Consider the following 26821-nt stretch of genomic DNA (forward strand, 5'->3'; position numbering starts at 1 on the left):
TATAGTGCTTCCACATCTATTTCTTCTTCACTCTCTTCAACCTTTTGCTCCTTTTTTTGCAACACTGCATATTTCTTCAATACTCAATCTTGCTAACATCAAAATGCCACATCAATGTTCACAAAGTCTGTGAGTTAAATGTTCAAACTGGAATTAAAATATTCCAACCTCTTCTCTGACCTCCTTTGTCTCTTCTGCATATACTTATTTTTATTTTATTTATTTTTTGTCCTCGCCTTTTCCCATTATATATGGGGGTCAGCGTTTATTTTTATTTTTATTTATTTATTGTTTTGGCATGCAATTTTTATGGCCGGATGCCCTTCCTGACGCCAACCCTCAACCCTTTATCTGGGCTGGGGATATGCGGTGGTCATTCCCTGACCTTCCGCATCCTCCGTATTTGGTGGTCACAGGCTCGAACCCTGGTCTTATCAAGAAGCGTGTGCTACGCACTACTGATCCTGCCCACCTGGCTACGGAGGCGCCACATATACTTATTAAGATACTCCTGCTTTTTTGAAGCAATTGCAATTGTGTATAATTTTTGTGCAGATAACGGTGTTCACTTGGTCACTGCATGCAAGAAGTTATGCAAACATTTGTAGGACATTCAGTTTCAGCTCAGTCTTTCTCTCTGAGGAAACAATCGTCTTCTGAACTAATGCCCTTTGATACGTAGCCATCACTGAATCAACCAAGTTAAAGGGGGTTATAATTTGCTAGTACAATTGGCTGTTGTTGTTGTTGTTGTTATTTGGTTTTTAGGAGCATTAGCAACTAAGGCCATATTGCTCCGGGGATGTGCGGTGGTCATTCCCTGACCTTTCCGCATCCTCCATATTTGGTGGTGACGGGTTCGAACCCCGGTCTAATCAAGAAGCGTGTGCTACACACTGGTGCTCCTTCCCACCTGGCTACGGAGGCGCCTAGTACAATTGGCAGGAAAGAAGATCAGTGTGACATTCCTCAAAATTGCTGCATCTGGTAGATGAGTAATTATAACTGCTGTGTTGGCCATGAGGACTCTTGGGCACATATAGGTAATTAATTACTTGGGAATACTAAGCTGGGCTATGCATTTTGTACAGAGGCTGAATTATTTTCATTCAATATTTTGAAGGCAATAATTTATTATTATGCAGTTAGCAAGCAGCAGGGAAATCTTAGATCAAGAAACCTTAAATAAGAATTCTACTGTATTATGTTAATTAGGAAATTATTTTCTCAGTTCACTTGGTTTAAAACAAACGTCTAAGTAAATAAAAAAAAAAAAATTTTAAATAAAATAAAATAAAAAGAGATAATCAGCACCAAATCAGTGCAAAATCTAAAATACACAGAGTCCAAAACCATATATACAAATATTTAATCACATATTTATAGAGGAATTTAAATTTTTTTGTTTTTAATTTTCTTTAATTAGTATGTTTGCTGATAAAAGATGGCATTAGCTACTAAAACAAAAGTGAACTGATACCAATAAACAATGTGGCAGCTGGATTTTTAACATTCAAACAACAAAACAATTTTAAAGTGGAACTGGAAATCCAAAAATCAGTGCGAAGTTCAAAGACAGTGAATTTGCTGCAAAACCACTATCATACTGAAGAACAAATTCAACAATCCGTGATAAATTTTAGATGTGCATTACTATGCGAGATTTGTACAAGCAAAGATCTGGAAGGTCTGTTGACATCTATACATGCACGTTATGTATGGAGTTCCACTGTCTTAGTTTTCATGGGAGAGCAGAAGCACATTAGCTAAACATTATCAAACACATTCAGCAGTCTTCTCTTATACAGTGTAATGAACACTGTAACTGGTTCACAGAGCAGTGGAAATTTGTTATGCAGTGATGAATCTCACTGTGCCCTATTCTAATGAGATGGGCAAGTTGGGTGTGGAGGATGCCTGGAGAATATCTGCTTCTGGAGTGCATTGGGCCAACAATGACATCCAGAGGAATTGGCAAGTTGTATGGCCCTGTTTTCATGGTGTGATCCAAGACCTTTGGTGTTTGTGCAGGATCCACAAATGTTGATGTATACCTTAACATTCTAGACAATTCCATGCCCCCTACAATGTGGCAGGTACAACTCATACAATACCACCAATGCTGTTTGAAAATGGTTCGTGAATATGAATGTGCAAAAGCTGGAATTACCAGAGCAGAGTCCCAATTTTAACTCAAGGGAGCATCATCTATTTCTTCTTCAACCTTTTGCTCCTTTTTTCCCTTTAGTTCACCTCCAGGATGAACTAAACTAGAATGTTGGGCAAGGGCCAGACTAACACATCCTACATTATTAGTTTAATTGGTCACTGTTTTGCAGAAGGAATGAAGGGCCATTCTCATTAAAGTCATTGGGTTTTTATGTGTGTATTACACAAAAGAGGCATCAGTATGTTCTGCCTGTAATTGCATGTATTCTTTGGTTGGTTTGCTGAATGAAAAAAACCTGAGCTTCTGGGAGAAAATCTACGTGACCTTCACCTAAGACAGACTAACTCAGCCATTTGTGAAAAAAAGCTCTTAAGAATTTTTTGCGTCATTTATGGGATTTGGACTCTGGCCTTTTTCCACCTGGTATAAGAGGAGAGTGATTATAACCACTGAACTATCCACAAGGGTATTTTCACTGGTGGAATATGTCAGTGGCCAAATGAGGTCTCATATGCTATTAAAGTGAGTGGCAGCGACATCAGTGGGAACAGGATGCACGTTTGGATTCTTTTAGGGTGTTAGTGTATTTTTGCAGCTACAATAAGAGCACTAAGGGTACTTTGCAAGTACAAGTGGCTAGGAGGCGCCTCCGTAGCCAGGTGGGAAGGGGCAGCAGTGCGTAGCACCCGCTTCTTGATTAGACCAGGGTTCGAGCCCGTCACCACCAAATACGGAGGATGCGGAAAGGTCAGGGAATGACCACCGCATATCCCGGAGCAATATGGCCTTAGTTGCTAATGCTCCTAAAAACCAAATAACTAACAAGTGGCTAGGGAGAGGTTTTCGTTTTTACAGATTGGCATGGGGAAAAAAATTATTTTTGTCTCCAACCTAGAAAGGTAAAAATATGTCAAACCACAGCATGCAAGTAGGTAAGCAAGATACAAGACAGACAAATTAAAATTATTTTGCTCACATCTCTGTATTATTTGTCATTCCTATCTATAAAAGTGTATTTTGTCTGTAGAAGTGTGTGTTCACAGGCCAATTTGCATGATCAACAGACTACAGTCTCAAATGAAGAGCACTTGAGAAATTCCCTCAGCTGTTGATAGGAATATTGAACCCAGACCTTTCCAAACAAGTGGCAGACAGTGATGTATTGTGCTAAGCAGCCAAGGAGGATATAGAAAATATACAGGTAACCAAGTTAAAGAACATTGGCCAAGTATAAATTAAGACAACTTCACAACTTTTACTGTGTACACACACACACACACACACACACACACACACACACACACACACACACACACACACACACACACTAGCAAGCTCATCCTTCATTCACCCCATTGCAGTTATGGTTCTTCACACTGTAGTTTTATGCAATTCATGCAGTTGATACACTTTACACTAGACTCCTCTGTTCATATTTCAGCTGGTCATCTAATTTTCTTTTGTAGTACAATTAGTCTGCTGCCTCAGTTTCTGCTAAAAGGACATTATTTTCAATCATGCGTAGTCTATGAAATTTACTTCTTCAGTTTTGCTTCTGTGCAGATAGTGAGTGGGTCAGTTATTATTTCCATTTTAAAAATAGAATTAGTATGGTTGTCTGAAGCAATTTGTTTTGCTTCAAATGGTCATTGAAATACTAATGAGGTTGGTGGTCAGTGGGGGCTTGTGGTTTTCCTCTGAGGAGTTGAGAAACTGCTGAAGATCTTTTTTTTTCTTCCCTCTCTTTTCTTTCATTCTTTGCTTTTATCTGTAATTCACCTTGACATGTACACAGTACTATACTATACTGTTGGCCAACGATGCCCTTGAACATTGGTGGGAAGAGTTATATACTCCATAGCCTTATAAAATAAATGTTTAATGCAATATACCCTTTCCTGTTTTATTTAGCAAAATATTAAAATATAGAACACAAAAAAAAAAAAGGGGGGGGGAAGTAATGAATATGGACATAATACACACCTGAGAAAAATTTATTGTGATTGTTCAGTTAACCATCAAGTGACATTTGTTCACTTGATGGTTTTTCATTTCCAGTGCAATGATTCCTCCTGTCGGATGTTCAGACCTAAAAGATTTTAGGTCTAAACTTCCGGCAGAAGGATTCAGTCAGCAGCAAGGTCTGATCATGGGTATCGGCAAGATATCTGAAACATTACTCAATGTATATTAGTTTAGGTAACACATAAATAAAATATATTAAAAAACTGCACGTGGTATAATAGTGGTAATTTAGATATATTATAATTTTAAAAAAAGATGAATGAAATTAAACTAATATCAATGAACCTTTATTTTCAAAGAAAATAAATGTATGATATGGCAACTCCTCCAATTAAATATAGTTGAATGTCTAGAAATAAGTCAAAAGACTGCCCATTCCTGTCAGCAACTTAGTAACCCCCCCCCCCTCCCACTCACTCACCCATCAATCACAATTATTAAAGATCAATGAAATGAGCATGGAAGTCATGAATCTCACATAGATTGATAGATAGCGAACTGATTATAGCAGAGAATCATGTTGAACTTTATTATTATTGTTTATACATAAAATAAAATTACAACTGCAATTTAAAAAAAAAAGGTGGCTACTATAACTATGAACTCAGTCACCAGAGAAATCTCACTGGTTGTGGCCCACTTGGGAATACTTTAGAAAGGCTTTTGATACTGTTGCACATGGAAGACTGCTGCACAAATTGGAGCAGCGTGGCATTGGAGGCAAATTGCTGCTATGGATAAAGGGGTGGTTGAGGGGGGAGAAAACAGAGTGGTAATCAATGGACACTGCTCATTGTGGACTAATGTTATTAGTGGAGTCCCTCAGGGTTCAGTATTGGGTCCATTATTATTGTTTTCTGTATTTATAAATGATATTGATGATGGTATATCAAGCTTAATGTCCAAGTTTGCAGACGATATGAAGGTTGGTAGGGTTGTCAAGGACACTACTGACACTATGCTACTGCAACAGGATCTGGAAAGGTTGAGCAGATGGGCTGAGAGGTGGCAAATGAAGTTTAACATTGACAAATGTAAAGTACTACATATGGGAAACAGCAACCCCAGAGCAACGTATCAACTCTGTGGTACTACACTGACAGTGGTAGAGAATGAAAGGGACCTGGGGGTGGTTGTGCAGGCAGATATGAAGTTTTCTGAGCAGTGCAGATGGGCTGCAAGAGTAGCTCATGGTGTATTGTCGATGATATATAGGAATTTTTCTAGCAGGGATAAGGAGGTGATTATTCCCTTGTATAAGGCAATGGTCAGGCCACATCTTCAGTACTGTATACAGGTCTGGAGGCCTCATTTTAAGAAGGATGTAGAGATGCTGGAACAAGTACAGAGAAGGGCAACAAGATTAGTGAATGGAACAAAGGGGTGCTCTTACAAAGAAAGGCTTAAGTTTTGCAAATTACAGTTAGTTATGTTATTTGTTTGTTATTTGGTTTTTAGGAGCATTAGCAACTAAGGCCATATTGCTCCGCAAATTACAGTGTCTGGAGACTAGGCACCAGCGAGGTGATCTGATAGAGGTGTATAAAGCCTTGAATGGTTTGAGCATGCTCAATGCTGATGGGATTCTTCCTCTTGCTCAGAATAATAACCTGAGAGGGCATAAATTCAAATTGAGGAAGGACAAATGTAGGACAGACGTGAGGAAATTTGCCTTTAGCCAGCGGGTGGTTGGTTGGTGGAATAGACTTCCATCCCTTGTTGTGGAAGTTGATAGCCTAAATAAGTTTAAGGCTCAGCTGGACAGGTATTTCAAACGAACAGAGGGGTGAAGTGGAAGTGGTGATTTTTTATTTATTTATTTATTATTATTATTTTTTTATTTATTTTTTTTTTGGCTGATGCTGCATAAGCTTGCTTTCTTGCATCAAATGCCTCTAATAATGCTAATGCTAATAACCAAACAAATAATAATGCTAATACCACGAATCTTGACCAAAGAATTTTTACATAACTGTCAGCCAAGTCTGGCTGTTTAGGAGTCTCAAGAAAGTCTATTAGAAGATTTCATTTTTCTTCTTAGCTGAGTTCTGCCAACACTGTGTCATCAAGGTAATTGTGCAATGATCTGATTCAGTAAAGTTTACAAACTTTCAAATATTTCACATATTCAGAGGAGATGCTGACTGGCTTTAGAAAAAAATTTGATAAACTGTAGACAAGCTAGCAGCCAGTAGACTTCCTATTGTGAGTTTATAAAGAATGTAACATGTTTAATTAGATGAAGTGGGCTAGTTGCCAAACAGACTGCATATTGCAAGTTTCAAAATTAGTTTTCAGAAGTATTAGGTTAAATATTATTTAACTTTAACTTAAATATAACAGTATTAAAAAAAAAAAGACCATTTCTTCATCCAATAACACTATTCAGATAAAAAGTTTTGCACCAAGTTAAAATGAATCAATTTCACAAAAAAAAAAAAAAAAAAAAAAAAAAAAGCCAGTTTTTGGACAACTGTTACCAGAGCAGGATTTTGGACTTTCTACCTGTACTATTTTGAATTTTATAATTTACATACACCCAACAATAAAGATTTATATATAAGAAGGAAGGTCATCAGTGCAAGTACTTCCTCTAATTGTAGATCATATCTGTATTTCTGCCTCGGGTAACCAAAATTGTAACGCTTTGCAGTGTACTTCATATATAAGTGCAGGCTGATTGCCATATTCTTTTCTACTTTGAATACTGTCTTCACAGGAAAGGACTATACAATATATGTTTGAAATGCAATAAAATCACAAGATATCAGACTTGCCAAATTCATTCCATTGAGATTTGCCATCCTAAAAATGAAATAGCTAATCATGATTGGCTATTTCATACTTTTCAGGAAAACTGGGATGATCTCTCATTCAAAGATTTAAATTACTCCTCTCTCCTCCAATGATTAACTGATGATTAAGCAATGACTGAGGAAGGGTCTGAGATACTAAATCTCCAAACTACAAATAACTGTCTGGATTTCCTGTTCTAACTCATTGGGGGCCTGTGGAAGTGTGCATACCTTCATTGTTCTAAAGTCATTTTAAGTTTACTAAAAAGTGGCTTTTTTGATAATGAGTCTATTATAGAAAGAGAATGGACATTATCTGGTTTTAATGGATATTATTTTTTTTTTATTTTGAATAGCAATTCTGCCTTTTGTCCCTGTATGTCTCTCTCTCTCTCTCTCTCTCTCTCTCTCTCTCTCTCTCTCTCTCTCTCTCTCATATTGCAGATTTAACTGTCATTGTTCTGGAATGCCATGATTAGTGAAAGCAGGTATCACAACTTGTGGTAACTGCTTTCCATATGAAAAATTAAGGGACTTATCAAAAATTGTTTTTCCCCCACCCCCTTCTTAACCACACCTCACTTGCTAGCATATCAAAAAATAAGGATAAGAGTCCTGCTACTTTAACTTAAAAGTTATTCACTATAAAAGTACTGGTTACCTTTTTGTGCCTTTTCCTTTTGGAATTTTCTGTTCCTTCTGCTAAACTATTTCGTTTCTTCTGATGTTTCAGGTGATAGTTAGGGCTAAATTTAACAAAAATATCAATTAAAAGAAAAGCTACCTGACTCATCTACATGACTAGGCAACTATTATATTTTCCGTAAGTTAACTGCTCAATATTAATTAAACAGTATATGTCCTTATTTTTATCAAATAAAATAAATAAAGAATTATTTGATATACAAGTATGGTATATTTCACAGTAGCAAATTAAACTGTGTGATTAACTGCTAATATAAACCTTAAGTTTTATATTAAGGTGGACTGAAATTATAGATATATTACAGGTGGAATTTACACTGCGTGGAAACAGTGCAGTCACCCAATTTAAGTGCTACCCATTTTTCGCATAAATTTATATATAACAAACTCTCAACCATAGAAAATGTGTACACAAAAGAATTCCAATTTAGATGCATAATACAGCTGATTCACACCAGCTGTAAAATGATTAGATGGGAAAATCAGAATCACATTTTCATATGTATAGAATGCAAGGCTCTTTGGACAAATATGAATACATTAGGCTGAAGGCTAAAACTGATGCTCAGTAGATCTAGTACTTGGTTTCACAAATGCTAACTCCCCTTAAACTACCCTGGAGAAAAATTAAGGGCTGATGATTATCAATTAAAATTAACACTTTCTACTATACAGAAATCTGGTGCAAACTGAAACGGGTTATGCTTGTAAGGTGCAGCTACTACCTGCAATCAAGCAGAAATTAAACAGCCCAAATGAAGCAAAAAAAAAAAAAAAAGATTTGGGGAAATACAGTAACCATTTCTTCAGGGTGGCATCAGCTACCGTGGATCCCAATATTTCAGTCGTTGCCTACTTTTGGTTCTCTTTGTTACAAGCATGCCATAATTGAAATATAAACATTTGGGACCAGTAACAGATACCCTTTGTTAGAGTATCATCAGCTACTGGTCCCAAAGTTTTTTTTTTTTTGCTTATATAGCATCAGCAAAAAAAAAAAAAAAAGGGAAGTTTATACTTTTTACATTATTATACTTTTATGCATCACGGTATCTGATCAGATTGGTCAAACAAGGAAGCTCCTTAACAAATCCATGCAGTGACTGTCGATAACTTCATTCCTGTCTAGATGTTCCTGCATTATTTCCATAACCAGTGATTCCTTAATTTTGCCAGGAACAGAAGTCAAGCTAACAGGTTTATATTTACTATTGTCACCTAGATTCTCCTTTATGAATTGGGGATACATTTGCAATTCTCCAGTCCATAAAGGCCCTCCTCCCACAAAATTCAAGGATGCTCTCATGATTATGAGAAAAGGTTTGCTTTCATCTTTTGCTGTCTCCGTTAACATAACTGGATAAATCCCATCCTCCCCAGATGCCTTTTTACTTATTTTTTGCTTTGACAATTTCTCTTTTGGCTATCACAAAATCAATTTGCTCTCTGTTAGAATTTGATACACTTTTGGCATCTCCATCTTGAAAAAAGTCCCTTTTTTGTGAATGTAGTTGCAAAATATTTATTAAACCATTCATTTCTTGTAGAGCAATGCGATTCATTTCCCTTCCTTCTAGTGTTTATGTCTTTGCTTTTCTTGGCTTTCTTTGCCAGAAATTTCTCATAATCTGCCTTAGCTTGCATAATATCCTTTGTGACTTAATTGCAGATTAGTTTACATTTATTGTATTCTCAGGTTTATACGTCCCATGTATTGTTCTTCTCTGTGAAAATTCTTATCAGTTCATTCATCTGACATCCACTTAGGTCTAAGCCTTGAACAGTATCTCTTAGCTGGTATAAAAGCCTAGTATCTTCTATGATTACTTCCCTGAATGCTTCCCATTTAGAATTTGCTATCAGTAACATCATCAGTTGGTTCCACTGCACAGAATTTAAAAACTGTCTGAAACCACTTTAGTCACCTTTATGAAAGCAAAAGTCCCCACTCTTTGCCCTTCACAACAATTCAATCTTTAAGTAAATTCCATATCAATACACTGTGATCACTGCCACCTTGGGGTTGTTTATTTGCACATTCTTAGTGCATGAAGCATCGCTACTGATAATCAGATCAAGAATATTGCTTTCTCTCATTGCCACTCTAACATGCTGGTGTAGAAAACAGTCATCCAAATCCACAAAACTTTAACTACTATGTGAGTTAACCACCCACAAATTCCAGTATCTGGAAACTTAAAAGCCCCCATTATGAAAGATTCTTATTTACCAACCAACTCTACTTGTCTGTAGTTGTTCATTATACTCATCACAATCATTTGGCCTATAACACACTCCTGCTCTTATTTCTGTTTTCCACACCAAACTTATTTTCTGTTATGTCACACCAAACTGACTCAACACTAACACCTGTGATACAGTTGTCCATGTAAAGTGGATGCACTGCCTTAGATCTGAATCCCCCTCCTCCTGCCCTGGCTGTCCTTTCTGTACATGTTGTATCCTCCCATATTTAAATTCTGCATCCTTTATGTCTGAGTATCACCATATATTTACGATATCTCTACAATGATCCATACTTGATCAATTAACCAGGTTGAAATTCATCACATTTATTCAGGTGGAAGAAGATTAAAACCATCTTATGTTTGTTCCTAGTATTAGTGTATATATGTAAGTATTCCTGTGTTAGGGTTAATAAATAATAAAAGTAACCCTAACACAGCCCATGTATTTGTCTCATAAGGGACCCTACTTCTAATGCTAGACCAATCCAATTGACCATTAATCATAATCCTCTGCATCCTGGTCTTCAGCCACCCTGCAATCCATCTTACCCATCATTTCAACATTTTCCAGCTTATATAATAAGCTCATACAAGACTGAGTTAAATGCTTTACTAAAATACAAATAACCAATGTTGAAATTATTTTCTACATTAACTTGATCAGTAACTGTATCAAAATAGCTAACAAGGTTAGTTAACCATAATTTTCCCTTCAAAATCTATGTTTGACAACATTCAGAATTCTGTTTCTATCTAAATGTCACTTATTGCACTCCTTATCATTGCCACCATAATTGTCCATATTAGTGACTGGCATTTCTCCAAACCCAAGTTCATTTATTATTATTATTATTGTTATGATGCTCTCATAATTAACCTTAATGGTTCAATGCACTCTCCCACAACTTTCTCACAATATCACCTATGAAAACCTCATTCCTTCTCCTTAAAGGCTCTCTCAACCTGCATAAACTGCCCCAAATTAAAATTGATGAGAGTATGATAAAATTGGCGCCACAGCTCAAATATTTAGGTATTCTCCTAGACAGCAAACTATCCTTTCAGCCACACCTTAAATATATCAGAACGAACATCAGGAACTACTCGGCCCTGGTGGCCAGGGTCTCAGAGACTGGGGCCTCAACAAGAGAAAGCTGGCATCTCTATTATAAGACAGTTTTCATCCCTGCAATCTCATATGCTTCAGCCATATGGTACGATAAGACCACGCTAGTAGTAAATAGAAGAATGCTGGCTTCTACCCAGTGATCCATCCTCCGCACCATAACCTGTGCCTGAAGTACAGTGAGTACTCCAGCCTTACAAGTAATAGCAGGAAAGCTCCCACTAGACCTAGAAATCGTTAGAACTGGAATGCTCTATTACCTTTCCAAAGGAGTCCCAGTTACCTTCCTGAATTTTACAACTGATCCCACTAATAATAGGAAGGCAGAAAAAGTATGCCTACAGAACCACCTGCTGCAGGAGTGGAAAAACAGATGGGCCGGTACCACCAAAGGAGAGATCATCCGCAAGTTTTTTCCACAGACAAATAGAGTATACCCAAAACCACCATCATGATTCTTCCCAGGACTTCATACAACGTACTTAATAACAGGGCATGGCCCCCTTCAATGCAAAGCTCGCTGGCTTCAGACTCACAGAAAACCCACATTGCACTTGTGGAGAGCTAGAAGACTGGAACCATCTTATGTTTGACTGTCCCAGCTACAAAGACCTAAAAAAAAAATGACCATTTCTTCATCCAATAACACTATTCAGATAAAAAGTTTTGCACCAAGTTAAAATGAATCAATTTCACAAAAAAAAAAAAAAAAAAAAAAAAGCCAGTTTTTGGACAACTGTTACCAGAGCAGGATTTTGGACTTTCTACCTGTACTATTTTGAATTTTATAATTTACATACACCCAACAATAAAGATTTATATATAAGAAGGAAGGTCATCAGTGCAAGTACTTCCTCTAATTGTAGATCATATCTGTATTTCTGCCTCGGGTAACCAAAATTGTAACGCTTTGCAGTGTACTTCATATATAAGCACTGGCTGATTGCCATATTCTTTTCTACTTTGAATACTGTCATCACAGGAAAGGACTATACAATATATGTTTGAAATGCAATAAAATCACAAGATATCAGACTTGCCAAATTCATTCCATTGAGATTTGCCATCCTAAAAATGAAATAGCTAATGAAATAGATTACAAAAGTGAGATATCTTCCAAGAGGACAAGAATTTCTCCTCCTTGAAACGAAAGAGGATTATAAAGCATTGTCACGATTCGTGAGAAGGGTGCAAATTGCCATATGCTGAGGAAAAGGAGAAATGCCACCCGACTATGACAACCCAAAGACAAAACATATCACCAACCAGGACTTCTCCTTTAAACAGAAGAAGATTAAAACCGAAAACTTGATGACGGACTGCAATCGCAACCTCAACAATCTGAACTGCAAGTACGGGACTTGTCCCAGGAATGACTCACAACCCTAGAAATTGACGTTTCTTTAGAAGAACTAGAACTTAAATAGAAGACCTACCATGGACTTGACTTGACCTCATTGCAGCTCTGCTACCAACACCAAAGGAGATCCTATACCTGTGCTCTCTCTTGCACGGTACTTTCTTTCCACTTCCCTGGGGAGGGGAGGAGAGGAGATGGCTTCATTGTCTCTTCCCCTCCTTTTCCTCCTGGTGGGATGTGGGCCTGCCCTACTAACCACAGGGGGTCACCTTCTCTATCGACCCCTTACTTCCTGTTTCCTCCTCCCAGCCTTCAGTCTCTCCCCTACTCTGTTCACTTTCACAGCGTAACCCCACACTGTCTAAATTTAAATTTAAAACTTTGACCTGGGGTCGCCTTCCCTATTGACTCCATAATTCTGACTTTCTCCGTCTTCAGTCTCACTCCCCCCCTACTCTGCCTAAATGAGCAGAAGTCTGAAAAACAAGATGCAGGATATTTCAGAGACTGCTAGTAGTCATTGCGGTACAAGTAAACACATGGGTTGTGTTAGGGTAGTTAAGAATAGAAACAGGTGCATGTATACCTGCGTGTACACCAATGCTAGGAGTTTGGTAAATAAATTTGATGAATTTGAGGTATTGCTCAAATATTGCTCAAAGGCAGATATTGTTGGGATATCAGAGACGTGGTGTCACACAGATATAAGTAATGCGGAACTGGAATTTGGGGAATACAATGTGTATAGAAAGGATAGACAGGACAGGAGGGGAGGAGGGGTTATGCTATTAATTAAGAAACACATAAAGTCCAAGGAAGTGAAGCCAGTCGACATCGATGGACAGGGCAGTGTCGAGTCAGTTTGGTGTGACATAAGCATAGGGAAATCAAAATTGAGAGTAGGAGTGTGCTATAGGCCTAATGACTCTGATGAGTATAATAAGATATTGTACAGGGAAATAGAGTGGGCCAGTAAATCAGAGAGTCTTATAATGGGGGATTTTAATTTCCCAGATATTGACTGGAATTTGTGGGTTGGTCACTCGCACACTAGCAAGGCTTTTGTGGATTTATTGGATGATTGTTTTCTACATCAGCATGTTCGTGAGGCAACAAGAGGGAGCAATACTCTTGATCTGATTATCAGTAGTGATTCTTCATGCATTAAGAACCTGCAGATAAATGAACCACTAGGTGGCAGTGATCACAGTGTGTTGAAGTGGGATTTACTCAAGGAGGTAACTACCATCAGAGGTAAAGGGAAGGGTTTTTGTTTTCGTAAAGGAGACTATGATGGTCTGAGACAGTATTTAAATTCTGTACAGTGGGACCAACTGATGATGTTACCAACAGCAAACTCAAAATGGGAAGCATTCAAGGAACTAATCTTGGAGGCTACGAGGCTTTACATACCAACTAAGAAATATTGTTCAAGGTTTAGACCTAAATGGTTGTCAGATGAACTAATGAGACATGTGGCAGAGAAGAAAAATGCATGGGATACATACAAATTAATGGGTGACAAGGAAGCCTATGATAGATATACGTTGGTCTGTAACCAAGTCACAAAGGAGATTAGGCAGGAAAAGGCAGACTACGAAAAATCCTTGGCAAAGGATGCAAAGAAAAACAGAAAAGAGTTCTTTATATACTTGAACTTGAGAAGGAAAGGGATGAATCAGATTGGTCCACTGGATATTGATGGTTCAACAGTTGAGGATCCTGCTCAGGTGGCTAACAATCTAAACGAGTATTTTGCATCTACATTCACGCATGAGGAGTTATTCAGGAAGGAGAATGATGTAGGTAAAGTAAACATTGGCAGTGAGCTGGATGATTTTGTAATAACTGAGAGGAAAGTGGAGGAGAGATTGTTGAGGATAAACATAAAAAAGGCACCTGGGGTGGATGGGATCTATCCAGTTATATTTAAGGAGGCAGCAAAGGAAGTATACAAACCCCTAGCCATAATTATGAGAGCTTCTTTGGACTCAGGGGAGGTACCCATAGACTGGAGATGTGCAAATGTAACCCCAATTCACAAAGGAGGATCAAAGGCTGACACAAGTAATTATAGACCTGTTAGTCTAACTTCTGTTCCAGGTAAATTAATGGAGGCACTGGTTAAAGAAGCACTGCAGGATCATCTAGACAAGAATTCCGTTATAGCTCAGACGCAGCATGGTTTTGTTAAGGGCAGGTCTTTCCTGACCAATTTGATTGGATACTATGATGTAGTCACAAAAGAACTGGATGCAGGGAATAACTTTGATATTATATATTTGGATCTTAGAAAGGCTTTCGATACTGTTGCACATGGAAGACTGCTGCACAAATTGGAGCAGTGTGGCATTGGAGGCAAATTGCTGCTATGGATAAGGGGATGGTTGAGTGGCAGAAGACAGAGAGTGGTAATCAATGGACACTGCTCAACGTGGACTAATGTTATTAGTGGAGTTCCTCAAGGTTCAGTGTTGGGTCCGTTGTTGTTTTCGGTGTTTATGAATGATATTGATGGGATATCAAGTTTAATGTCCAAGTTTGCAGATGATACAAAGGTTGGCAGGGTCGTTAAGGACACTACTGACGCTATGCTGCTGCAACAGGATCTGGAAAGGTTGAACAGATGGGCTGAGAGGTGGCAAATGAAGTTTAACATTGACAAATGTAAAGTACTACATATGGGAAACAGTAACCCCAGAGCAACGTATCAACTCTGCGGTACTACACTGACAGTGGTGGAGAATGAAAAGGACCTGGGGGTAATTGTGCAGGCAGATATGAAGTTTGAGCAGTGCAGACGAGCTGCAAGAGTAGCTCATGGTGTCTTGTCAATGATATACAGGAATTTTTCTAGCAGGGATAAGGAGGTGATTATTCCCTTGTATAAGGCAATGGTTAGGCCACATCTTGAGTACTGTATACAGGTCTGGAGGCCTCATTTCAAGAAGGATGTAGAGCTGCTGGAACGGGTACAGAGAAGGGCAACAAGATTAGTAAATGGAACAAAGGGTTGCTCTTACGAAGAAAGGCTTAAGTTTTGCAAATTACAGAGTCTGGAGACTAGGCACCGGCGAGGTGATCTGATAGAGGTGTATAAGGCTTTGAATGGTTTGAGCATGCTCAATGCCAATGGGATTCTTCATCTTGCTCAGAATAATCACCTCAGAGGGCATAAATTCAAATTGAGGAAGGACGGATGTCGGATAGATGTGCGGAGGTTTGCCTTTGGCCAGCGGGTGGTTGGTTGGTGGAACCGACTTCCATCACTTGTTGTTGAAGTTGATAGCCTAAACAAATTTAAAGCTCAACTGGACGGGTATTTCGAACGAACGGAGGGGTGAAATGGGAGTGGGTTTTTTTTTGGCTGATGCTGAATAAGCTTGCTTTCTTGCATCATATGCCTCTACTAATGCTAATGCTAAACACCAGTGAACGCCCCACACAATGTAAAAATTTTAAAAAATTGTCAAAATTCCAACTGCATGTGAAAACCCCTCTCAGCCTAACCTTTCAGCGACTACTTCCCAATACTATTAAATTATTAGTATTATTATATTTAAAATTTTTTTTTTAGGTCCTTGCCACTGAAATCTCAGGAAATTAGGTGGCAGGACCCGCCAGAGTGAAAACTTAAAATTACTTGGTACCTTGGAACAACATTGGGCCCCAGCAGGGGTCTAGCAGCTAAATGGCCAGAAGAACAACGATACACAACACTTACAAAATCCACACACTTTTAAATCTCTGGCCTTCCCTGTGAACTGGTACACCTATTTCTGCAACAAAAGTAATGCAGAAATGGGGGAAACCCCTGGTGCCACTAGACACAAACAAACTATACACTATATACTGCCTCCTTAAAAATTACTCGGGTATATGCCATCAACTCCAAGAAACTTATTGACTTTAGGCGCAATCTATAATTTCAATATTGCTAGTTTCATACTGCTCAACTAAACTCACAGTCTTCACTATGAAGAGTCTTTCATCTGTAAAGATCAGTTTGAAGTACCTGTTCATACATCAGCTAAGTTATGTAAGACTTTTTGATACTCATTATGCAAGGGTCTGATCTGATTCATTTTCTTCTTTGCATTCACAGTTCTGTCAGAGAGCAAAACTCTTTGCTCACTCAGATGGTGATTTCTCATATTCAGCCGTTGCTAACCTTACATTTTCTGAACTATCATCAATTTGTAACAGGCACAGGCTTCAATTTTTATCACTCCGTAACTATAACATGTCATTTTTTTTCTGCTATATTAGACTGGCCAACTCTGCATTCATCCAACTAGGAATTCTCTTCATGCTATATTTTATTGATGGTATACATGAATTAACCCTTCCTCTGGCATCTGCTCAGTTGACAGAGGACATATAACATCTTGAACTGATAATCCCCCTCCTGAAATTAAACACATCTTGACCTTTAACAGCTGCAATCTAACACCAAAGTGGTATGTTACTTTGGGATTACTACCTACCCAATGCACTACCTTCATTTATCACTGTTAAACCTCAGTTTCCTTTTATACCAATCCCATCTGTTTAATACCTCTAGATTCTCTCAAAGTAGCATACCCTGATTACTATCATTAACCATGTGCCCCCACCCATGTACCATCAGAAAACTTAAACATCAAACTTGATGTACCTACATCAATATCATTAATAAATATTAAAAACAAAAGGTGTTATGTCTCCAAAAGGACACATAACACCAATCCCTGTGGAATCTCACTCATCACATTATTCCATGAACAGCAGTAGTCATTAATAACCACTCTTTAAAATTTATACAAGCAATCATACATGTAGTATAGTATCAAGGACTCTACTGAAATCTAAGTAGATGATGACAAAATTTTTTTTTTGCATCCATTTCCTTTGTGACTACCTCACAGTAGCTAATCAGATAAGGCATAAATCTACCTTTAACTGTGATTGCTTTATAACTCTGCTCCTATCAAGGTGTCCTTGCATTACATCTTTAACTAATGACCATCATTTTTCCTGGCACCGAGGTTCACCTGACAAGCCTATAGATACCCACTTCACCCTCTGAACCACTCTTGTGAATAAGGGATATTTCTGCACATCTCAATCGACGGGTACATTCCCTGAATCTAAGGATGCTCTGATTATCAGATTATTATGGCTGAAGATTTATCTACTTCTTTTGCAGCTTCTCTTATGAATTTATTTTGGTTTATAGCTAAGAAATTAGAAAGGCAGTATTTCATTATTAATTTCAGGGTCATCGCATTTTCCTTCTGATTAAAGAACATTACTATTATAATACAACAACTAGATAATACCAAACATCAAGGGTAGAAATGTTACAAAATATTTATAAACCAAAAGAACTTACTCATTCAATTCTTGTAATCTTTCTCTTAGTTGGGTGAGATCCTTTGTATCATTTACAACGAAGTCATCACAAATATAACTAAAGGAAAACATATAAGACAATTGCAATCAAAAAAGAAAGTATCTAATACAATAATATCTAATATATACCATACTCTCAAAAGCATATTATTACACCTAATAGTTAATTAATAAACGTTCTGTCTAGATACACAATATTTTGTTCGTAGTGAACTCGAAAGTAGTTGAAATAGCATCGATTTAATTGCAACTCATATTGTGACTACCTTCACAACGAGTTGCCATGCTATTGCACTAACTGGAATAAGTAATACTTCACTAATAGAGAAGACTATTGTTACTTATTCTTGGTGGATACCACCACCCAGATGGCACTGCTTCAAGACTTGTTGGCCTATCATTGGTGGGCGGGTACCTACCTACCAACTGGTAAATAGAATGGAACACCTTTAAAGCAATAATCATAGATGCTATGAATGCACATACACCTTTAAGAAAATATAGCACAAGAAGGATGTTGAGATGGATGAATACTGAGCTGATCAGTCTAATATAGCAGAAAAAGATAGCATGGGAAAGTTTCAGAGCTATAAAAAGTTCTAAAGCCTACAACAACTGCAAGTTGATCTGTAATAGTAACCACAAATAAGGTTAGGTAGGCCAAGACCAAGTACAAGAAAGCACTTTCCAGAATGGAAAAAATGGGAACAAGGAGTTTTTCGTGTATGTGAAGAAGAAAAACAAATGAAAATAAAAATCAGATCGGACCCTTGTGTACTGGGTGTGGAAAATTCTTAACCCAGATGATGCTGCTGATGAATTAAATAGGTTCTTCACACCAATTTTACTGATGAAATACCCTTCGTGTGCGAGGAGAGGCTTGCGACATATATATGGTGAGACATAAAATTAGTGATTTTGAAATTACAGATTACTATTTATCAGGGACATGATTGACAATGCAAGCCTTACATGCTTTAGCCTTAGAAGCCTAAAGGCAAGTAAGGCTCCTAGATTTGATGGCACATACCCAGTAATTTTATGGCAGGCAGCCAGAGAGCATATTGAACCACTGGGGTTCATTATGAGGGCATTATTAGACTCAGTAGAGATTCCTTTGGATTGGAGAACTGCCAACAGGCCCAACGCATAAAGACCATTCTACGAGGGAAGTCAGTACCTATAGGCTGGTTTAATCTGACTTCAGCAGTAAGAAAAATCTTGAAGGCAATCATTAAGAGTGCAATCCAGGGACATTTAGATAGAAATGACATTCTGAATGACACATTTTGTTAGGGGAAAATCATGTTTAACTAATCTGGTAAGCTATTTTCACACAGTTACTCATGACCTACATGTAAGGAACAATTTCAACATAGTATTTTTGGATTTTAGCAAGGCATTTGGCTAAATCCCTTTTTTGAGAGGTTACTGTATAAGCTGGAACATTATTATTAGTGGCAAATGTAGTAGTGGTAAGAAAGCAACCTTATACAGAATCAGCAAAAAAAAAATAAGCCAACACTTTCCAAATTCACCTGTCCCTCCCCTCTAATAGTTTATCTAGTTTGAATTTATTCAAACTACCCACCTCTTAGCACCAGGTTTATTTTTATTCCAACAATCAACCCTCTGGCTAATGGCAAATTTCTGCACATTCAACCTGCACTATCATTCCTCAGTTTGAGTTTATGTCCCCTTGTGTATAATTAGAGCAAGAGGAAGGATTCCATCAGTACTAAGCTTACTCTATACATTGAAGGTCTTAAACACCCTCAGTCAGATCTCCTTGCAGGTGCTTAGTCTTCAGGGATCGCATTGCAAAACTGAAACCTTTACTGGTAAGAGCACCCTTTTGCTCACCTCACCAATCTTGTTGCTTTTCTCTGCACCTTCCTACAGATCCAAGTTTCTCCTAAAATGAGGCTTCCAAACCTCATATGCAGTACTCAAGACATGGCCTAACTATTGCTTTATACAATGGGATAATCACCTCCTTATTTCTGCAGGAAAAATTCCTGTATATCATTAAACCCCATTAACAAAACCCTGCAAGATCAGCAAAAAGGTGACCATATGAGAAAAGACTTCAATTATATGGACTATAGAGATTGGCAACAAGGAATCTTACAGAGTACTTGATTGAGGGTTATAATACTCTGAGAGAGAGAGAGAGAGAGAGAGAGAGAGAGAGAGAGAGAGAGAGAGAGAGAGAGAGAGAGAAGAGAGAGAGAGATTTATTCAAATGAATGAAGGCAAAATTTTCACTATTATAAAGAACTCCATAACTAGGGACCATGAATATGTCTATTTTATTATCTACTTTTCTTGTTTTTTTTTTTTTTGGCCAATGCAGCAGAAGGCCAAATATATGCACTATATGGCTAATGTCACCAGGGCTCTGGTGGCATCACAAGGTTGGAATGGAAGAATCAACCACTCTGGAAACTAGCAATAGAAACCTGATCTGTTAAAATCGGCCAAATTTACATCACAACAATATTATCCCTGTCTGCACCTCTATCAGTGAGCACAATCAGGCGGGGACTGCAAGAAGTGGGGCTGAAACCTTGCAATCTTGTCTGCCTATGATGCCATTCTATCATCATTGATGACTGCAGTGGAGCAGGGAAAGAGTCATCTGGGAACAAGAATAGTATCATGTTGTCTTTAGTGATGAATCACATTTCTGTTTGGGATCCAGTAATGTCCATCTGGAAACACTCCAGCAGAGGTAACCAGCCTGCATTAGGGAGTGGCATACCAGAATCGGAGTATGAGAAGCCATCAATTACAATCAGCCATTCATCTCTGTCATTACTGATGGCACAGCATCATGTTGAAAAAATTCTAAAACCAGTTCTTCTGCCTTTTCTGCTCCATTCCAAACACTACTTTCCTGTAGGATCATGATTTTAGCTCTATCACAGTTTATATACAGTCCTTATATCCCAACAGTGCCTACATGGTGCACACATGCTTCCCTGGTCCACATTTTTACCAGATCCATTGTTCATCAAACACACTTTTGATATGATGGGACGTTCACTAAGTACTGCCTCTCAACTGATGTGAATAGGTGTGAATAACAGCTGCTGTTGGATAACATTGTACCATTGTTATCCAACTCACAGCACAAATGCAAGAAACTTGGCTCAAGGTTTGGCAATTTCCACCCTTTTAAATCACTATCACAATGTTCACCTAATTGCATCACTGTTCACAGAGACCACACTTTGTATTGATGCACAATCATTTCTTGTCTACATTAATACCATTCACTCCACTTATGAGTTCAAAGCATGTGCTCCTTTTAGATGGGACAATTTCAATAATGAGCAGTGTATTTATAAATCTACAGAACAAAAAAACCAAAACATTAATATAAATATTTAATAATATTTTCTTAAAATATCAAGTGTTTTTTTTATAAAAAATTTTCACAATAATTTATTTCACATCTTTGAAATTATTTCAAAAAAGGCTAACAGAGAATCCCTCCCTCTTCCCCCTTCCAAAAGCTAAAAATTTGGATCTTTTAAGAATATTCCATATTAATGATCACACATCTCAAATTTTTAGACATGGGCATTTAAGGACAAATCGGAATAAAAAAATTTGCAAAAAAAATAAATAATAAATTAAATATTTTTTGATGAAAATATTTTTTATTTTCAAATATTTCCAAATTAATGGTTCGTTCACTTTTCTGATTTTTAAAGGGCATATGGAATATATTGGATCCCTTCCAATCTAGTTTTTTTTTTCGTAGCATTCCCCCTTCACTTTTTTTTTTTTTTTTTTTTAGTTAATGATATAATAAATATAAGAATGAAGGTTCATCTGAAGTGTGTACTAATCACCAGAGAGGAAGGGAGTATTCCAGGACATTACTGCCAAGTAGATTAAAATCCATGACTATAAAGATTTCAGTATTAACTTCCAATATGCTTATCAGTGTAGGACAGAAAGGGTATTCCAGATGAAACAGACAAAAAAACAAGGTGAAATATTCTGGAAAAGTAATACCCTCTAACTATTATAAAACCTTATAATAGTAATTGTAATCCCCCCCCCACTCCTTTCTCAGGTCTATCTCTATGTATTGCATTAAAAGCTTTTAGAAAATTATACAAAACAAAACAAATTCAAGATAATACTTCATCCTCATGGTATGTAAACATACTAGAGGAATGTTTTTGCACAAAAATCACATTCATCACCACTGAATAAGTCAAATCCCCAATGCAATATAAATCTAACTTTGCACACAAACATTTCTGATGTTCTGTCCCTTCCCAAAAATTCTTTTAAAGATCCAAAGAGCTGGATATCTGGATTTCAGCTCAGAGCAATGAAAGAACTTTCAGTGGTTGACAGTATGGGACCAAACCCTATTAAGAAGAATGGGTCTTACATGACTTTTTCCTCAACTGCCTTCATCATCATCTTCTAGATTCAAATAATTCTGGATACTTATTAAGAGATTTTCCAGAAAACTTACACTACTTAACTTGTTAGAAACCTATAAGATCAAAGCTATGGCATTGCCGATGGATTTCTTGGTTCTGAATTTATTTTGGGGGGAAGAGGGTTTGTGTAATGCCATTCCAAGCTTCCCCATTTGCTCTCAGGTGGGCAGAGACGTGCCCACATTTAATCATACATCATAACCTGGTCAAGAAATAGATTCTGTGAAGTCCCAAACATTTAGAGGAAACCACAATGCTTTGTGCTGCTTTCCGATTGAATGCCAGCATCTTTGGAACCCACCTTGTGCTCATTTTTTGGAAGAGAAGATAGAATGAATGTCTCTATACTTACTGATACCAATGTTCACTTATTGTGGGATTTCACACAAGGAAATACACAAGCTTCTTCTCCAAATAAACATTGTTGTTTGTTGCCATACAGCATGGAGGAAGACTGCTCACTACTTCACCGAATAAAGTACATCAATCGTACAGATATGTTTTTGACAATGCAGCATTTCTCATAGTGTACTGGAAATCAGCATCAATCATTTGATTACACATCACTGCCATCTTCTTACTAACTTTACGGATAACATCTCGTGGTATAGCTAAGTGAATGCATGCAAGTACAGAATATGAAGAAGGGATAAACAGGAAATAACTGTACAAAAATGAACAAACCTGCATACTTGTTTATAGAAACAATGAAAATCCATGGTCACTGACCTCCCACCCCAATATAAAAATATAACTGCCCTATATATGATAAAAATTACCAATAAGCAGCATAACTATTGCAGTCTATACAAATCATGTGTTCTTCTTTTTCTTCATGATGGGCTTTAGCATGTCCATTAACGTACCTGTATAAACAAGAGAAAAATCAAATTATCAGATGAAAAGAGAAATTACTTCATAGTGAAACATTTCTCACTGTAGTCCAGTTTTAATTTAACAAATATTGATTTTATACATATTTTTTAACTATTTTTTTTTTTTTAACATATAGCAATTACCTGTATCTGTCTGTCTGTATCTAGGTCGAAAACCACCATACCAAACATAGTCCATCACAGACTACTAGCAAACCACATGAAATGTCACAATTAATATTTGATACAGTAAAACCTTGCTTTAATGGACTGTACTGGGGTGCAAGGCTCATCCATTTAATCTAACTGTCCATTAAACTTAAAAGAAACAGATCTAGTTACCAAAGTGTGACATTTCATTTGAAGAAATGCTGTACTATGAAATTAGACTCAATCAGCGTGCAGTCAATATTTGTCATTACGTGGTTCCTTAAAAGTGTGATGGATAAAAAAATAATGGATATGGAACAATAGACTTGCAATGTTATAAAGATAACTGGTTCCAGAGAAGTGATAAACCTGAATACTAGACTCATTTTGTAGATGAATATCAATGAAGCTAATCAGATGACAAAGCTAATTTGATGATAAATTTATTGATTTAAAGATATAATGTGCATACCAATTTACCTCTTGAAGGGTGAATACCCTCAATCAACAGGGTGTCCCAAAAAGTCCTGGACAACTTTATAAATTCATTACAAAAAGAAAAACAAGTGTATTAAAAAACAAATTACATCCATCAATAGAACAACTCAAAAAGGGGCTGTTTTTTTTTTTTTTTACCATATTAATAAATTTCCACATGAGACCCCTTTGTGGCACGTACAACGTTTATCGAATACTCTACCTCCATCCAAGCACAAGCCAGCATGCTGGGATCAATAGTTGCTTCAATTCTCATTTGCAGTTCCATAATGTTGTGTACCTTCATTCTGTTTACTCTCTTTCAAATAGCCCCACAGAAAAAAAGTCTAGTGGGGTAATGTCTGGTGAACGTGCTGGCCATCATTGGATCATCACCGCTGATCCATTGGCCTGGAAAATGCCTATCAAGTGAACTGCACACTGTCAAAACCCAATGTAGAGGCACACCATCTTGCTGGAAAAAGACATTAGATTGAAGTTCTTCAAGCTATGGAAAGGCATAAACCTCAAAAACATCCAATTGAGTGTTCACATTCACAGCTTGTTCAAGAAAAAAGGAAGGATACTTAACAATAATCATGAAAAGTCCATGCCAAACATTCACCATTTTGCTGCTCCATTCCAATTCCCATACAATGTGCAGGTTTTCCAAGTCCCAAATTGGAACATTATGTCTATTCATTCCCAAAACATGGAATGTGGATTCGTTGGAAAACAACCTGCTTAAGAAAAATTTTCATCACTATCCATACAGTGAAGCACATTCAATGCAAATTCAAAATGCTTCAATTCATCTTTGGTTTTAAGGTCTGCATGAACTGCACTTTATATGAATAGAGCTTTAAATGTTCATACAGGACTGCACAGTTTGATCTTAGTACCTGAAGCTCCCTGGAGGCATTTCTGATTAATTTAGAAGGGCTCCTAGCAAATGTTCCCTGCACTTGTTCCACATCTTCAGCATTTATACTGGAACGTTCATATGCTTTTTTGTGATCGACATTTCCATAAACTTTCAATGGCACTCATGAATGCTGGTAAGAGATGGTGATTGTTGTCTGTACTTTGGTCGATGATTTCTTTGAGTTTGAATGTCAGATTTCATCTTGATGAACCATGCCATACATTGAGCCTTGTACTGAGCCATTTTCAATCACACTACTCTAGCATCACAAGAACTACCTATATTATGGTAAAAAAAATAAACTTGGGGTTTATTTTTTTACCATAATATGTCAATGGCTGTAAATTGTTTTTTTTTTTTTTTTTTTTAATTGTTCTTTTATGTAATGGATTTAAGAAGTTGTCTAGGTCTTTTCTGGACACCCTGTTCATTCCAAAAATTTGAATTTCAGAAGTTGAGAGCTGTGCATTCTTGATAATTCCCTTTCTTGCAAAAGAAATCTAGAGTTGACTGCATCCTAGTCTTCTTCCTTTTGATATCCTTTTAGCAACAAAGATCAGTGGAAGCCAATACTTGTTTGCAACCAATCTCTCTCTCTCTCTCTCTCTCTCTCTCTCTCTCTCTCTCTCTCTCTCTCTCTCTCTCTCTCTCTCTCTCCCCCCATATTTGATTATTTTCTAAAAGCTTATTCACTGCTACCCATTGCTTGAAGATATCCAATCAGAAGTCAGGTTCTCAGTTTTTTTATCTTCTCCATCTCTTGATCAGATAAATCAATACACTAAATTGAAAACCAGATCCTGGGAGTAAGCTTCAACTTACTCCCAGCAGTTTTTTTTTTTCAAGTATTTTCCCTTTGAAATCAAGAGAAATTGGTGACAAATTCAGGCTATGACTTCCTTTACATAGCATTCATATAATAGAAAATGAAACATTTCCCACCGTATGAATATCAATTATAATTCACGGTGATTATATGAATTATAATTGATATTCATACCATTTGACACTGAAGTGTTTCCAAAATCCCTTAAAGTGGCTTTTCTACATCAGTTGCCTCCAAGCAATTAGTGAATGTGATATGATAGTATTGCTAATATCAAGCTGTATGATCCTTTCAAATTACAGGAAAGAAGATGGACTACTTCACTAACCTATCACTCATGAAGGTTGTCCAAATTGCACAGCATTCTACAATAAGCAATGCCTTTTGTGCAAAGTCATTAGTGTTAAGGTAAAGTCTTCACTAGAGGCAAATCAATTTTTAGCTGCTTTGACATATATGCATAAAGTGCCTGTTGTAAACTGCACATTTATGACTGTAGTATCTTTAGATCCACCTTCACTTTTTCCTGTTAATAGGAAATTAACATATGCCTGGACCTTCAAATGGCCAAGAAAGGACTTTTGAGATGAAGAATTTGCAAGATTGTCAATGCATCCAAAACTATGTTGAATTTTCCTGACCGTGTAAGAAAGATCATTTGATATTGCTAAAATGATCTTTCAGTACCCATCAGTATATTGACTTCAAGCCAAATGGATTGATCGACACAAACACATTTCTTTACAGTAAGGCAGGCATCCATTTAAATGCTATAAACTGCAGAAACATCTGTTTTGAACACAGATCAATATTTTATTTATTTATTTTTTTTTTTTTTTTTTGATAATGACTTATCGACATTTATTAATAAATATCTGTATGCAAAACATAAAATAATGGAAAAAATGGCAAGGAGTCAAAATGAAGCCTCAGAACAGAGAACCAATTTGGAAACAAACAAAGAAGGAATCCATTTATTTACTGGTTTGCTATGTTTCTAGGATTCCAAAAATCTACTCTTCAAATACATTTTTTCAAGAAGTAGCTTAATAGAAACTCCAACTTTTTATCATTTATTGTCAGGTAAGTGAATCATTATGCTTTTGAAGTACTTACTGTTTATCAACAATAATATATTCTCTTGCAGTAATGATCTAAATCCAAAACATTTTAAAATCAGGCTTATAATTAACAGTCAGTTACAAAATTTCAGTGCTTAACACTCGAGATCATAATATATGTATTGAAGAGGGTCTATTATCATTGAAAGAT

The 26821-nt window shown here is 37.0% G+C and overlaps 1 protein-coding gene across 2 annotated transcripts in view; it reads right to left on the reverse strand.

Annotated features, from left to right (window-relative positions):
• LOC150080666 (ubiquitin carboxyl-terminal hydrolase 3-like) overlaps positions 1-26821 on the reverse strand; it is a 267339-nt gene that overhangs the window by 186078 nt on the left and 54440 nt on the right. For both annotated transcript variants that reach the window (XM_090381307.1, XM_090381308.1), the window contains exons 3-5: positions 23076-23162; positions 17805-17882; positions 7652-7736 (exon numbers count right to left, since the gene is read on the reverse strand). In XM_090381307.1, the coding sequence (XP_090237433.1) occupies positions 7652-7736; positions 17805-17882; positions 23076-23162 (250 nt within the window). The remainder of the gene's footprint in view (positions 1-7651; positions 7737-17804; positions 17883-23075; positions 23163-26821) is intronic.

Source organism: Mastigoproctus giganteus, chromosome 9 (genome assembly GCF_048544385.1).
Source record: "Mastigoproctus giganteus isolate SK-2022 chromosome 9, ASM4854438v1, whole genome shotgun sequence".
Taxonomy (NCBI): domain Eukaryota; kingdom Metazoa; phylum Arthropoda; class Arachnida; order Uropygi; family Thelyphonidae; genus Mastigoproctus; species Mastigoproctus giganteus.